Source organism: Arachis hypogaea, chromosome 15, assembly GCF_003086295.3.
Source record: "Arachis hypogaea cultivar Tifrunner chromosome 15, arahy.Tifrunner.gnm2.J5K5, whole genome shotgun sequence".
Taxonomy (NCBI): domain Eukaryota; kingdom Viridiplantae; phylum Streptophyta; class Magnoliopsida; order Fabales; family Fabaceae; genus Arachis; species Arachis hypogaea.
The window spans coordinates 15,561,681-15,577,224 of record NC_092050.1 but is presented as its reverse complement, the minus strand read 5'-3'; the positions used below and the strand labels follow the sequence as shown (position 1 = coordinate 15,577,224).

Genomic DNA, 15,544 nt, shown 5'->3' with positions numbered 1-15,544 from the left:
TGTTACGGAAGAAATATACACTGTATATTCTTCAGAAAGACCCTCAATAATAGCCTGAAGATGATCATCTTCTGGCACTTCATATCCCACAGCAAATAGAGCATCAACAATTCTTCTAATTTTGGACAAGTAATCAGCAGCGGAACCTGTTTTCTTGCACAATCTCAATTGACTCTTGAGACTTTGAACACGAGCAGAAGAGGCTGCCTGAAAGTAATCATCAATCTTTGCCCATACTTCAGAAAATCTTGAGAGGTGAATCACTTTGTTCTTGAAGCAATTAGTCATGGAAGCAACGAGCCACGTTGTGAGGGTTCTATCTCTCTGGCGCTAGGTTTTGTATTCTTCAGATTCTGTTCTTGTTTTCTTGGTAGCATCAGTTGTAAACTGCTCAGGGATCTTGGAGGGATCGAGATGACTTTCAAGACCAAGACTCTCAATAGTGAGAATTGCAAGGTACCTCCATGTAGAATAGTTATTTTCATTTAGTTTTTCAGCAATTGGGGAGAAGGTCTTCTTTGTTGAATCAGAAAGGATGATTTCCATTGTAGAGCTGAAACTAAGCAATAGGCTCTTGATACCATAAAAGATTCAGAGAAAGAGAAAAAAAAAGAACATAGTAAGCTCAGCTCTCTGAAAAAGAGCAGTGATAGGTTTGGAAAGAAAAGACTTGTAATGAGAGTGTAATCAAGTTTCATTTCATTTTTTTTTTTGGAATTACGCACTTGCTAAGCCAAGTTTGCTATATATATATATATATATATATACATGGCTAGTGACTATTAAAGCTCAATACTTATCAAGAAGGACACTAGTCACTAATTGAGAAAGACAGCAATACAAAGAAAGACAACAATGCAGTTTTACACACAACTCTTGTACACTATTACTCTCTATCCTTAATAATAATAAGATGCATTCCAGCACAGTGGTAAATTTTTCACATATTACAAACTTAACACTTGGCAGCGCTGGAGCATATGGAACACGGTAGACCTCCAGAGAGTTGGAGCATCCTAAATTCGTCTTCAACTCATTGAATCACGACATATCCTCTTCCTATAGGCTAGTCTCACTCTTAGCCACCACTTCCCATACCACCATAGAACTTCCCTAATTATTATCATAGTGTTTACCCTCTTATTTTCACCTCTTTTGCTTGCTCTTCCCAACATATTTCAGATATCACAATTTTTTTCTATTTATTTTCTCATTTTATCTAATTATCTACTCTATTTTTTATCTGTTTTTCAAATTTTGTCTCTCAGCTCATAATTTTTAAAATTATAAATTTACCAGGATCATTTTTTCACGTTATTCATTCATCTTTATATAACTCCATCATTCCCATCATTTATTTTAATCCCAATACAGATACCGTGGTGATCGATGAGGTGGCGACCGCTATAATTGTGGGAGAGGTTATCGTTGAGGTCATAGACTCAGTGGTAGTGGTGAGTTCGTGGTGGTGAACATGGAAGAGGAAGGGGTGGAAGAAGATCGGAAGAAAAAATTGAGCGACGACCACAAAGAATACATGCAGCGAGATTAAACTAGAGAGCACCGTCGCAATAACAAAAAGAGAGTGATGAGATCTAATCGACAGAATAAATTTGTACAATTATTCATTTTTTTGTTTTAATTAATTAATTAGATTAATTATGTGTATGATTATTATTAGAGATAACTACTAAATTAGTATTTGAAAGATTTAGACATTGAAAAAAAAATCCTAAACAATGTTAACTTTAAAATAATACTTAAAAGATTTTAAAATTTGACAAAAGTAACCATACGTCAATTTCTCCTGTTTCTATTAGCGAAAAACACTATGGTAACAAATGGTAAAGGTGAGACTGAGATATCAGATAATCCTAAAAAAATGACAATTCTTAACTTTACGAGAGAAAAGAACTTCATTAAAATCGCCGAGGACAATCCAAAGTCTTTGAAAAGACGAAGACTAGGTAATCCCAAAGAAGACTTTTAGTATTATGCTGAGGATTACTATAAATACCACTACATCTCCAAACTATATTTTCAAGCTGAAATTTGATTGTGACACTTTGATTGCAAGCATCAACCAATTTGTAGCAAGTGTCTTGCATTGAATAAAGGAATCAGATATCACCCTTATGTCCGATTGCCTCTTCTATACTTAGAAGATAGTTATTGAGTCTTTTCCAGAACAGTTTTAAATGTTGAAAGGGAGAATGAATTTCAATCACAATAAAAAAAATAGGTCTAAATTTTTTAACAAACTTCTTACAATTCACTAGAATTAACTTGTTAGAACCACTTCTAATATTCTAAACTAAGATATTTAAACTATTCATTAAATAAAATTGAAAAGAAAATATCAAGATAAAGGTAAAATTAATTTGCACAACCAACTTTAATAAAAAAACTTGTCTCCTGGAATGGAACAAAACCTCCATGCACCACTGCCTTCTGCTTTATGTTCCGAGCCACGATCGACGAGATCAGCGGTGGCATAGTGCTCTTCGTATCTCTTTGCACCCCTCTTTTTCAGACGTTGATGCAACACCAAACTCTCAGACTCCATTCACAGGAACCAGTGGCGACGCTACTCCCTTTTATAGCTGAATTACGGCTGGATCTCAAGGACCGGAGCATCTCCCGCCGCACCTCCAACCGACGAGTTCTGCAAAGATATCAGACGCGGACGTTTCCTGATGGAGGGCCTTTCTCGTCCCTGCTTTCACGAGGATGATGATATGTTGATTTATGTATATTGTAACCAAGTTCTTACATGTTCAAAATTTTATTGAATCTTTCCTCACATGGCAAAAGTTGCTTTTGTTCAAAAGGGCAAGGTTAATTACTTATTTTGTAAGACATGTATTTTTCTAAAATACAATTTTCAGACACAAACTTCACTGCTAAGGTTAATTAAGTAAGTACATGAATATAAATATGGTTTAAAGAGAAGCAATCAAATATTATTATAATGAAGCATAAGTTCTTTCATGTTGTTTATATGGCAAGTTATCATAAACCATCTTATTATTAAGGTGGCTTTTTTTATTTTTGTGTATAGCATGTGTTCATTCACTAGTGAAATTCTAAAATAAAGAAAATGAAAAAGAGTAATAAGTGTTTGTTTAGGTGTTATTATTTTGATAAAAAAAGATCTTTTTTTAATGAAAAAATAATTTTTTTATTTTTTAGCGTGTTTGACAAATTTATAGTAGTAAAAGCAAAAACACTAAAAAAATAAAAAAAAAACTTTTTTTTGAGAAGCTGTAATTTACATTTTTTTTAAAGATATTTTTTTCTTAAAATAAAGATGTTTTTATGTAATAAATAAATAAAAAATATTTTTATATTATTATATCTAAATATAATTAATAAATAAAAAAATCTTTTTGCATGACATACCAAACATAAAATTACTTTTATTTTTTTATAAGATTTTTAAAAACAAAATAACTAAATTTTTTTTTTTTAAAAAACTCACCTGAACACACCCTAAATTACTCATTTTCTTGGACCGAAAGACCCATTTTGGAAGTAAAATCTCGTTACATTTGCGCGAGTAAGAAATAAACTAAGGACAATACAATTGGGCCTCACAAACAAAGAACAAGGCTCGATTGGGTCAACATAGTTTGGCCCATTTAAGGAGATGATCCAAATTTCATGGGCTTTAGGGGGAGAGGCGCGTCTATAAAAGTTTGGAGTAGTGCAGAAACCCTAGTTCCGAGTTGGAGTAGCTGAGCTTGAACCCTTCCAACGAAGGAGACTGCGCGATGGGTACACTTTCCACACACTCTTATCTCCATTGCTATTCCCTTTCAGATCTCGTTTTGTTTCGCCATTTTGTTCCATTTTATATTTGCCATCGTGTTTCAATGCGAAATTGTTCTGTCTTCTCACTCTCTTTCTCGTAGATTTTGTTTTCATTGTATGTTTTTGTGTTTCCGCGAAAATATGAGCTTGAATGGATGTTATGTTAGTTAACGTAGCTTTATTGTTTCGTTGTAGTTTAACACGTAGCTTCGAAAGCAAATCAAAGCATTCTCTCCCTGCTACGATGAACTATTTGGTTTTGTTTTTTATTTTGATGCTTGTTCAGTCCACGGTTATGGTTTTTCTGTCTGCGTTAAGTTCATTTTATATTTTTTGTTATGAAATGATATTGGCTTCTGTTTTATTCTTCCTTTGCAACATATTTATGATTTGATGGTTGAAATGATTACTTCGTAGGATATCTTTCTTGCGTTGCTAGTTTTGTTGGATTTGAGAACCTAGTAACTTCTACTTTGTAATTTTTTTAAATTTAATTTTCGGATCTAACTAAAAGTAAACAGCCGAAGTTGATTTTAGAATGAGGTTGAGGATATTGTTAAATAACATGCCAAAGTATTTCATACTGGATTTCAGTACTCGTCTTTTATCTAACCTTAGGGAATCACCAAATTATTGTCATATACAGGATTCTGCAGCTTATAGGTAGCACATAATCTCAAAATCTCAAATATAATGGAATGGTTAATTAAGCATGCATCATTTGATCTATTTTAGACATTGTTTTATATTTCCATTCTTTGATATGATTTGGTATATTGTTTAAATGTGTAACATTAAATTACTGTTATTATTGTCAATAGGTGCCTACAAGTATGTCTCTGAGCTATGGCGCAAGAAGCAGTCAGATGTCATGAGGTTCCTTCAGCGTGTAAGGTGCTGGGAATATCGTCAGCAACCTTCCATTGTTCGTGTGACAAGACCTACACGCCCTGACAAGGCCCGTCGCCTAGGTTATAAGGCTAAGCAGGTAACAGACTTATCAATGAATTGATTGATATGCCTTGTTGGTTTATTCACCTTGCTTTGTGAGACATCTATGTGTACCCCATGGTAAACATTTGTGAGCTGCTTTTTGAGACATTATTGCTAAATTCTAAATTAGAATGGATTATTGAGTGGATTTATATGAACATAGTTGTAATGGTGCTGATATGCACCGTCACAATGCAAATGTTTATTCTCTTTAAAGAGTTTTTTATATATACAATTTTTGAGTACTTCCTGACACCAGTGATATTAAATTACAGTGACTCCGTCAAATTGAATTGCAAATTGTCCTGTTGGTTCAATTATGTCTCTCTTAATTCAACACATTCTTTTCACTGGATTCATTTTGTGTTCTTATGTTTACCTTTACATTGATGTTATGCTATTATTCGATGCTATGATTAAATTGCCATAACATTCAACTGGCTTTGTGTAAAATGTATTGTGTCTGTCCCTGTATTGTTGCTGTGCCTTCCCGTGTTTGTTGTGGTCTGTTAATTTTTTTAAAATGTAGGGCTATGTTGTTTACCGTGTTCGTGTAAGGAGGGGTGGCCGCAAGAGACCAGTTCCCAAAGGTATTGTTTATGGTAAGCCAACAAACCAGGGTGTTACCCAACTGAAATTCCAGAGGAGCAAGAGGTCTGTTGCTGAGGAGCGAGCTGGAAGGAAGTTGGGTGGCCTTAGGGTCCTCAATTCTTATTGGGTGAATGAGGTTTGTTATTTCACACATCTATAAATTGAAACTTCTTTTATAATTATATCCGTGATGATTATCCGATTCCTCACCGTTATTATTTCTCTTTTCAGGACTCAACCTACAAGTACTTTGAGATAATTATGGTAGATGTTGCCCATGCTGCCATCAGAAACGATCCAAGAATCAATTGGCTGTGCAATCCAGTGCACAAACACAGGGAATTGCGTGGACTTACTTCAGCTGGCAAAAGCAACAGAGGTCTACGTGGCAAGGGACATCTTTATCACAAAAATCGTCCATCCCGCAGGGCAACCTGGAAGAGAAACAACACCCTTTCCCTTCGTCGTTATCGTTGATTTATTCTATGCAGTTATCTCTTATTTCATTATCTGAATACCATTTTGAGGACATGGAATTTGATGTTTTGACTTCCAAGTCGTTGAGTTTTGAACGCCTGAATCAAATACTTTTCTATAATTTGTCAAGTTTTGAAGCTTCTCTTTTTTGTTGGGATGAATTATATTGTCATACGACATCGAGTTCCTTTAAATATAACTGCCGTACCGATATAATCCTATAACGTAATTCGTCGTTTAAATGCGGTTTTCCACGGCTTAAAACAAAGAATTTTTGTACATCGATCTTCTTCTCTTTGATATTTGGATGTTTTAGCCTTTTAATAACTGCCGTACCGATATAATCCTATAACGTAATTCATCGTCTAAATGCGGTTTTCCACGGCTTAAAACAAAGAATTTTTGTACATCGATCTTCTCCTCTTTGATATTTTAGGTAAACTTAATAATCTTACATTCAAATAACTTCTAATTAGATCCATTTTTACTGTATAGCAAAGTCCAAATTTGTCCGAGGAATCCAAATCACACTGGATGTGATCATGGGTAACAAAAACATTGGATAATGAATATTCACACGCGAATAGATTGAATAAACCAAGTAAACTCTAAAGTTTGTCCTCGAGGTAGCATTCTTTAAGATTCGACAACGCCTGGCGAATCATCTCCTCATCTTGATTGGAATATTTGAGGCATATTAGGCGCTGTGCAACCAGGTAAGCCTTCTGTACTGAATGATGCTGCAAGCAATTTAGTTCCATCCTCGTCACTTCCTAAAGGAAAAAGCAAGTCAATACATAATGCTATAACTGATTTCACAATTGCTCTTTGCTCTTCAAATAAACATGCTTCCTAATGTGCTTTTGACTATTTATTTATGCAAGCACGTCTGTATAAAACTGCTCAAAAATACACTAACTATTTAAAACCCTTTTAAATTAAAATTCTACAAAATGTGTGGTTATATTTACCTTTTCTATAATCTTGGAGGTGATCATTCTGGCTGTCTCAATAACCGAACTTGGTAGTCCTGCCACTTCTGCTAAGAGAAGACCATAGTGTGGGACATGTCTTGGTCCTTCCTTAAGGTTAAACTACATAAAGTGGAATTTCAGTTTGGAAATAAACATTTCAAAGCACGAAAAGATTCTTAGAGGCAGCACCTTGAAATCTAAATGGTTGTTTCTCAAGTCAACATGAAAGTGAAGAATTTTCACGTTTGGATAAATCGTTGCCAATTCTGATATATTCTCCATATGAGTCGCAAATATGGTATACCTGAAGGAGTGAAAGGTAAAGCTTCAACCAAATTTCTCCATTAGTGGAAAATATTGAAAATCAAGAAACAAATTACGCTTTGAGTGACAAAAGATGCTCGCAGCAACTCCATGCAATTGCAAATCCATCAGTGGACGAAGTGGCCCTCCCAAGTTCATCCATAACAATCAGACTTCTGCATCCAACAGAATGTTTAGTAAGAATTTGCAATCTGTGCCTAATGTGACAAAAAAGGTGCATTACCTTTGTGAGACATTCTGCATTATGAAAGACGTCTCCTTCATCTCTGTCATAAACTACACACATCTTTACATATAATTCTGTATGAACATTGTTAAGATATAAGTTCAATACTCTCATAGCAGGTGCCTAAAACTGTACCGTGCTAGAGTTTGATTCAAGATTATCAACTGCTCCCATCCTTGTAAACATTCGATCAACTACCCTTAGAGTTGAGAACCGAGCAGGCACGTAACATCCAACTTGAGCAAGAATAACTATGAGACACACTTGTTGAAGGTACGTACTCTTTCCACTCCTGGGGGCAAAGAGTACACAAAATAAATCTCAGAACTTGATATTCTTCATGCAAACACATACCCACAAAAGAAGTAAACTTTGCAAAGTTCACCAATATTTCACCTTTAAAGTGTAGGTAAGGAACAGAATAATTTAAAGAACTCATGCCACACATTGATAGAAGGAAAAGGACCAGACTTGTTGCCAGAAAAGTCAATTAGTCAACTTTCATACTTCATCCAATTTTTCAAACGGATAAACTCATGAGGTATTTCTAAATAAAATCATTTTGCACCATGAGTGCTTCCTTTGCCCATTAATGCGTTTGGGAGATTTAGGGTCTGTTTACAAGGTTCCTTATTTCAACCAAAATCATTCAATAATTTTCTGCCAGTTAAATGCACTTGTAATTTTAATATAACTGAATTTTAAATTCTTAGAAGAAATTTTCTTACATGTTGGGGCCTGTCACTATCGCCATATTTGAGGCTTCAGAAAGAAATATGTTATTGGCCTACGAAGCAGAAAGGTAATTTACTCATAAGTTAGAAGAGAAATTCTTCTACAAGAAAGAAAGGAACATAGGAAATATCATTACATACAACGAAGTCATTGTGTATGTTCTCTAGAATTGGGTGCCTACCAGAATCAATTGCCATTGGTCCATTCTCTAGAAAACAAAAGAAAACATCAATCAAGAATTTTATTGATCCAGATACAAAAATGTTACGAAATACCAAAATTTCTTACCAGTAAATTCTGGTCTTGTATATCGGTCAACAGGCTTAGTGGATATCATATGAGCAAAGGAATTCACAATCATATCCAGCAAGCACAAGACCTCAGCAAGCAGTGTCAACGCAGAGACATTCTCCCGGATGAAATCCATTAGTTCTGTGATTTCTTTTCCATTAGAATATATACATTATGACAGAAGAAATGCAATACTTGAAATATGAGATATTGTAAGCCCAAGGAACTAAATGACCTTTACAGTAGTTTCCTTTCTTAACACATGCCAGATTAGAAAGGTGTCTAATTTATGCACTATTAGTAGTTGATAAAGAATAAATATGCCAAGACCTATGAAAGTCTGCATTAGCTAGTTCCCTCAGTAAGTAGAAAGTACTACCTTCAAGGCAAATCTCTGTTCTGGTATAGCATTCTGCTGCTGCAGATTTATTCCTAGCATTCAACTGCAAATTTAACCACAATGAATGAAACATAATCGTTTCATGAGCCAAGACAAGCTTCTAAGGAAGGCAACATCTTAGTGTTGTAGTTTCACATAAAATCTGCAATATTTGATATGTTAACACATTTGTAGGACGCAAACCAAAACAAAAATGTTGTATAATAAGAACAGTTTTAGGCTTTGTATATAAATGGGTCTTTTTATCAGTTTGCTGTTATTGTAAGTGTAATACAAGTCAAATGTTCAAGCTAGTTACTCACAGATGCTAGTTCCAAAGTTGAGCAATGAATGTTGTTCCCATGTTTTACGACCTAATACAGCCGGCAGAAACTAGGTTTAGGAAACAAAGATTAAATAAAAGGATAACATACCAAAAAGAAATCTCTAACCTGAATAAACTTGTTTGGAAGTTTTCCTTGAATGTTCTTCTGTGGTATAACAAAGTGGAATCCCTGCCTGTTTTTATAGGAAAGCTTTAAATTCGGCAACTTGAAATCCTCTCGATACTTGTTTGCAAGATTGTGGATAGCTATGAATATAACACCAAGTGCTTTAGTTAAGTCTCATATGGTAAATGGTAATGCTTCATTTAAAGAATGATTACACCCATGCACAAGAAAGATATTGGAGGCATGGAGATCACACCCAAGGCAGATTTATAAACCTTCACTGGTGTCACAGAATGATCTTCGTGAAATATCCAAGAGACCATCAATCCCAGCCTTAACAGCGAAGCATTGCTGAGTGCAAGCAACAAAAGGAACACGGGCATGTAGCACATCTTCATCAATAACCTCCCCTATCCTGAGGTAAAAAAAAAATCCCGAGTTAACAAGTTGTTGGCTGATGGAACGTGTTTACAATATATAGAGGCTTTTTTTTTTTTTCTTTTTTTTTTTTTTTTCAGTATGTTCAACATATTTTACATTACCAATAGCATATGGCGCACTGTTACTGGGTACAAACAGTGCATTAAGTTGTATTACTCAGGAGCTATTTTACGGATGAAGCAAATATAGGTTGATATATAATTTGGTATTCCCTCTGCTTGAATGAATTTTCATACTAGGAAGATATAAGTTATAACTACTGCATATACTCATAGTCAGAAGGAAACTCTAGCATATACCTTGTTTTAATATGATCATATTTCTCGTTTCCACAAACTGACTTGTAGATATTTGAAAGAAGTAAACTTTCCATATCCTTAAGCACCTGTTGTATTTTGGAGAAGAAAGGATCAAATCATCTATAAGCTCCCTTTTTCAGCCTAAATTGCTTACTGCCAGAATATTTATTCTAGTTTGTGATTTTGTGTATGAGATAGAGGTACCTTTGATAGTAGAGGAAGGGCATCCAAAGTAGTTTTAAGGAGAATAACACTCGATACTAGCACTTGACTCTTTTTAGCATGGTCAACTGACAAAGCCTCGTTTGTAACTTTCTTTGGCTTAAAGCAGAAATGGCATAATACCCTATCTGAATTAAGAGAACCATACAGCGCTGTTATTACAGAGATGTATAAAACTTATAAAACACAAATCATTCATCAGTTTGTTGCTCATGATCAACTCATCCTACAATACTTACCAGTCTCTTTTGGAAATTTACGCAAAACCTGACAGAGACCAAAAAATAGTTGTTCTTTGCTCATCAATTCATCCTACAATGCAATATTAGAAGACATGATATAAATATTATAGGAATACTGTTAAATCTCTGTAAGGTTGTTCCCAAACTTAAAAAAAAATCAGCATGCAATTATGAGTGGTGAAGTAGTTTAAGTAACTAAGTTTCAGGCTAGAGCACCGGCAATTAAGAATATCATTGGAACTGAAATTTATAACAAGGTGAGCTTTGAAGGAGGCAGCAATAATACGGTTTAAAGTAAAAAATAACAAGGCAAATTGAATGTAGGGAAACAAGAAATTTAACTCATGGAGCATTAGCAAAGTTCAAAACAGAAGCTTGAATCAACGTGATAAACACTAACCAGGCAATCAAGACGAGCATTGATTGTTTCAATGTCTTTTAGTGGCTGCAACAGATTGGCACGGAGGAGCCTAGTCCTGGAGGTACAAATACAATGTCAAACTGGATCTTCTGCATCAGGAAACTAGTGTTGATCCACCACATACCCTCCAATAGTTTTAGTTGTCTTTAGCATGTGAAACAAACTTCTCTTCTTGTTGCTAGTTCCCAATAAGGCAGAGTGAAATGGTTCAATAATTTCCAAATTTTGAACACTGCCATTGTATTTTGACCACAGAATCCGTTAGCATAAAACAGATGCCGTATGAATATTTTGTTACTGAAAGAATATCTTACAAAAAAATGTATCCTGTTTTTTAATCCAAAGGGGGCAAACAGTCCTATCCGTTAACACACAGTAGTCAAAAGTGATTTCATGGCATATTTATAGATCAAAATATGATTTAATAATTTCCTTTCAGGAGCACGATACATTTGTTGTTCAATTTAACATATAGGAATCGGTTCCTGTTGATAATTGAGTGTTTCCTACAGTATCACAAAATCCCAAAATAGTTATCACTTTCAAATCACAACTAATAATCGAAATATGCTCCACAAAATGTAAAAGAGTTTCAGTGAAATAAAAGCAACAATAAATGAATAAACTGAACAAAGGAAAAGTGAAAAACTGCATCGGTCTTTAACAAGAAATGAGCCTTGAGTCGGTTTTGACTTATAGTACATGTAAAAAAACAATAGAGAAGTATCTCCCAGTAAGAAGCAGTTATCCCCTCAGAAAAAGTAGGTACCTGGTTGCATCAATATTCATGTGATCAAACGATCCATTAAAGGTGACCTGAGATAGTGAAATGCATTGAAGAGCAAAAATAAGCAGTATTCATCCCACAAGAATTAGGTGCAGATTAAATCAATATAAAAATTAAATACGGGAGTTCTCTGGTTAAAGAATTAGATTTTTGACATTGATCACTGGCCTAAAGAACATTAACAACCCAATGAATGGCAATAATCAGACGTTTATAATGTTTAGATTTGCAGCAGACTTCAAGTGTGTAAAGAGTTGAAGTTCAAACTATGAAGTTGTATAGGTAAGTGACCTATACAATTTTTTTTTCAAGATTCAGGGAATGCCAGTGATAAGATAAACAATACTGACTTCAAATTAATTGAAACAGGAAAGAATAAATGAGGGAACAACAATGCGAAATAGAACACATACTGATAACGAGTGATTTGTAATAACGACCCCTTTTTCTGCTTCCATCCTGTGCATGTACAGTCGAAATTTAATTGCAGGCAATCAAACACTAGGAAAATGAGGATCAATACTTACATAAACATATGGATGTTAGTGTTCATAACCTTTCAAGAAAAGAAAATCTAATAAGAAAGATGACTAGTGCAGTAGAACTAAGAAAGCATTATACACGAAAAACTCAAGCTTCAATATCAAGGAAAACAATTTTTAATATTCAGGTTTTAGACATCACTAACGAGGGATCACCAAGATTTATATTGACTGAGTATTGGGAATACCACTTAATAGTGGCAGCCGCCGCCGCCAAGCATAGATAATACTGCTTGTAATACGTGTCCAGACCAAGTGCTGAAGGCTCCTTAGTAGCTAGGTTCTTTACTAAGATAGCACCCTATAAAATAAAGGTTCAGTAGCATTTACCAGAAAAAAGTTGTTACAACAACCTAAATCTTGAAGTAAACTGAAGAGCTAAAAAGCATGTGTGGAAACCTTTGTGTCATCGAAACAACCGCGGGCCGAAACTACCTGCACATAAAAGAACTCATCATAAAATAAACATTGTACTACAAAGATGTCAACAATATTGTTTTGCATCCAAAGCACAACAATGGGAGAAGGATGTAGTGAGAGAGGGAAAAAGATTGCAATGAGCTACAAGACTATGGAAAAACTATCACTACAAAAGCTAGCTAATATGATAGGAGAGTCCAAAGCCTTATAAAACTCTTTTTTCTCTTTTTCAGGTATTAGTCCCTCAAGACTTATAGATATTACCTTCTTGACTGATGCATAAAATCTATCAACCAATTCTGTAACTGCAGCTGCGGAATTGGATGCTAACTTGTTTGGAGGAATAATGATCACAATGGGATCATAGAAATGAAGCAACGTCTTTGTGTTTTGATATGAACTGCTAGTTTCAATATATTGAGATAGATGCAAGGAAGCGGACCTTAAATCAAGAGCAGCTAGTCCAACCTGTTCCAGTTAGGCAATATAAATCTCATTTACTGATGAATAGAAAATTAAGCAAAAGTAGAATATATTCATTTAAGACGAATTATAGCCCAAATAACACAAACTGTATGCTAAAACAACTATACTACTGCACTTCGTTGACATTGCTAACTGAGAATCAAATTTACATTTGTCTTTCTAACTATTCCTTTATTGAGATTCCTACTGGCGCGCAGATCTAGAATGTAGATTAATGAATAAAGACTAGTTAAACATGGAGCTTATATACCCTTCGGATAATCAACCACTACAAACATAGAAATTTCAAAACCAAACAATAATCAATAGGGAGAAAGGAATATACGGATTAGAAAAGTTGGAGCAAAAATAAAACACGAAAAGAAAGTTTGAGAGAGAATCGAAGATCGTAACCTCTTTGGCTCTATTTTCGATGATCCCGATGACGAAGCTGGAACCCTCTCCAATGGCGTCTTCCATTGCGTGGCAAATTCTGTTGTACGCCTTGCCAAATGATACTAATAGTAGCGTCGATGATGCACACGTTCCATGAGCTGAAGATGTAGCGAGTTCCCGCTGGGACGTTTTAAATCCCTCAAGCCGCTTACCAGATATCTCTTTTTTAAAAAAGAAAAGAAAATAAATAAAAATAACAAACCAACTGAATACTCAAGTACTACAACCCTTGCATGGGTTTTTGCTGCAGTTTTGGAATCCCTGGAAACTCTGCATTGTTCAAGAACCCTGTGGAATACCTGTGATCTGAAACAAGCTAAAAGCTTGAAATGAACGATTTTTACATTAAAAAAACGTACTGGTGATGACGATGGAAACCAAAAAATTCAGATACCGTAGAGCGAATTCAAAAAAGTAACCGCTTTTTTGAACAAAGAGAAAAAGATATAACAATTTAAAAAAGAAGTTACACTATGTGTTTTATTTTGGATAAACTATCAAAAATATAATTAAATAATTTTATTATTGACAAAAATATATTTAAATTTTATTATCAATAAAAATATTTAAAAATAATTTTAAACAATGATAAAAATATTTAATATTAAAAAAATAAGTTATTTTTATAGTTAAAATTTAATGATTTATTGTAAACATAATTAAAAAAATAAGTTATTTTTATAGTTAAAATTTAATGGTTTTTTTGTAAGTATATATATTTTTTTGTAAAAAATATATAACTAACAAAAAATTACCAAATTTTAAGAATTAAAATATTTTATTTTTTTAATATTATTTGTAAAAAATTGCATAAAATTTAATTATTAAATTTTTTAAAAAAAATACATATTTAATATTAGATATTTTTGTCAAATTTTAAAGTTATTTAAAAATATTTTTGTCAATAAAAAAATTCAAGGGTATTAATTTTGGTAATTTATCCATTTTATTGTTTTACAAATTTAGAATATAAATTTATTACAAAATATTATAATTAATAAATTAAATTTAAAGAATGATTAATTGATAATTATTAAAAGATAAATAACATTTTTTATAATAAAATAATAATATCACGTGTGAGTGTGTGTTTTTTTTTGTTATTGCTTTTTAATAAAAAAAAAAGCATTATTATAATGGTATTTACTTTATGTTTTATTAAAATATCCTCTAAAATCCTTTTTTTTTCTCCTTCTAAAATTCCTTCCGTATAACTATAAGGGCTGATTTTTTTTAATATGATTTAGTGTTGTGAGTAATGCTTCATTATGATCATTTGGGAAAAATTATACGGTTATGACGGCGTTATTTTAAGAAATTAGGGGGGAAAAAATCGGTGGGACCGATTTCAAGGAGAGAGAAGAGGGAACACAAATCGGTCCCACTTGTGGAAGAGAGATGAAGAACACAAATCGGTCCCACCGATTTGTGTAAGATGGAGATACCAAATCGGACCCACCGATTTGTAGGAGTCCTATTTTATAACATAGTAATCGGTCCCACCGATTTCGGGCGTGAAAAATATTTTTTTTAATACGACAGTGCACCAATCGGAGCGAGCGATTTGTGTGGAACGCGGTCGGTGGGTCCGATTTGCCGTAACTGCTTAAATAAAATGAAGAAAACATCATAGAAGCTTCATTTCTTCGTCTCTGGTCTCCGTCTAAGCTGATGTTCTTCCTCCTCTCCTTTTATTCTTCTCCGTCATTCTTGCAGAAAAAATTTAAATGAGTGTGAAAATAGGCAAGTATGTATACTGATATGGATGATAGAGTTGTGTTGAAGATTTATTGTTATGGGCAGATTTTGTTGCAAACATATGAAGGAGTTCAATTTGTGTGTGAAAATCCAGTAGATGTTATTATTCCGTTCACGTTGTCGTTTGAGGAATTGAAAGGTGTGATTTGTGAAAAGATAGATTCTCAAAGATCTAGGAGAGTATCCTGTATTTTGTACAGGTATCCTTTATCTGTGTTTGGTGGGTTCGTTCAATT

General features: G+C 33.9%; 2 protein-coding genes across 4 annotated transcripts; one reads left to right on the top strand and one right to left on the bottom strand.

The window, feature by feature from the left end:
• The first annotated feature begins 3,672 nt into the window (after positions 1-3,672).
• Positions 3,673-6,014, top strand: LOC112749638 (large ribosomal subunit protein eL15z). Its single transcript, XM_025797945.2, has 4 exons — positions 3,673-3,777; positions 4,635-4,801; positions 5,336-5,533; positions 5,629-6,014. Exons 1-4 carry the CDS (start codon positions 3,774-3,776, stop codon positions 5,872-5,874), a joined length of 615 nt encoding a protein of 204 aa, XP_025653730.1. The 5' UTR covers positions 3,673-3,773; the 3' UTR covers positions 5,875-6,014.
• A 311-nt stretch (positions 6,015-6,325) lies between these two features.
• LOC112749637 (DNA mismatch repair protein MSH4) lies at positions 6,326-13,928 on the bottom strand. 3 transcript variants are annotated; one of them, XM_072218662.1, is made up of 24 exons: positions 13,509-13,928; positions 12,894-13,097; positions 12,609-12,644; positions 12,398-12,510; positions 12,081-12,126; positions 11,650-11,696; positions 11,005-11,112; positions 10,860-10,935; positions 10,457-10,529; positions 10,200-10,345; positions 9,996-10,081; positions 9,531-9,670; positions 9,256-9,395; positions 9,127-9,177; positions 8,804-8,867; positions 8,422-8,565; positions 8,274-8,341; positions 8,127-8,185; positions 7,534-7,690; positions 7,396-7,448; positions 7,229-7,327; positions 7,038-7,152; positions 6,846-6,968; positions 6,326-6,614 (listed from the first exon to the last, which is right to left on the bottom strand). In XM_072218662.1, exons 1-24 carry the CDS (start codon positions 13,572-13,574, stop codon positions 6,483-6,485), a joined length of 2,346 nt encoding a protein of 781 aa, XP_072074763.1. In that variant the 5' UTR covers positions 13,575-13,928; the 3' UTR covers positions 6,326-6,482. The 3 variants fall into 3 exon arrangements, with proteins under 3 accessions (XP_072074763.1, XP_025653728.1, XP_029148711.1); XM_025797943.3 differs by having other exon boundaries at positions 6,326-6,647; positions 13,509-13,926; XM_029292878.2 differs by having other exon boundaries at positions 6,526-6,643.
• Positions 13,929-15,544: the final 1,616 nt, after the last annotated feature.

Bases quoted from the DNA above. Each gene is read 5' to 3' on its own strand.
- LOC112749638 (XM_025797945.2), top strand. The intron at 4,802-5,335 runs GTAACAGACTTA...TTTAAAATGTAG, and splicing joins TAGGTTATAAGGCTAAGCAG to GGCTATGTTGTTTACCGTGT. The intron at 5,534-5,628 runs GTTTGTTATTTC...TTCTCTTTTCAG, and splicing joins ATTCTTATTGGGTGAATGAG to GACTCAACCTACAAGTACTT.
- LOC112749637 (XM_025797943.3), bottom strand. From the start codon at position 13,574: ATGGAAGACGCCATTGGAGAGGGTTCCAGCTTCGTCATCGGGATCATC. The intron at 8,186-8,273 runs GTATGTAATGAT...TCTGCTTCGTAG, and splicing joins ACATACACAATGACTTCGTT to GCCAATAACATATTTCTTTC. The intron at 7,449-7,533 runs GTACAGTTTTAG...AGATGTGTGTAG, and splicing joins TTGAATCAAACTCTAGCACG to TTTATGACAGAGATGAAGGA.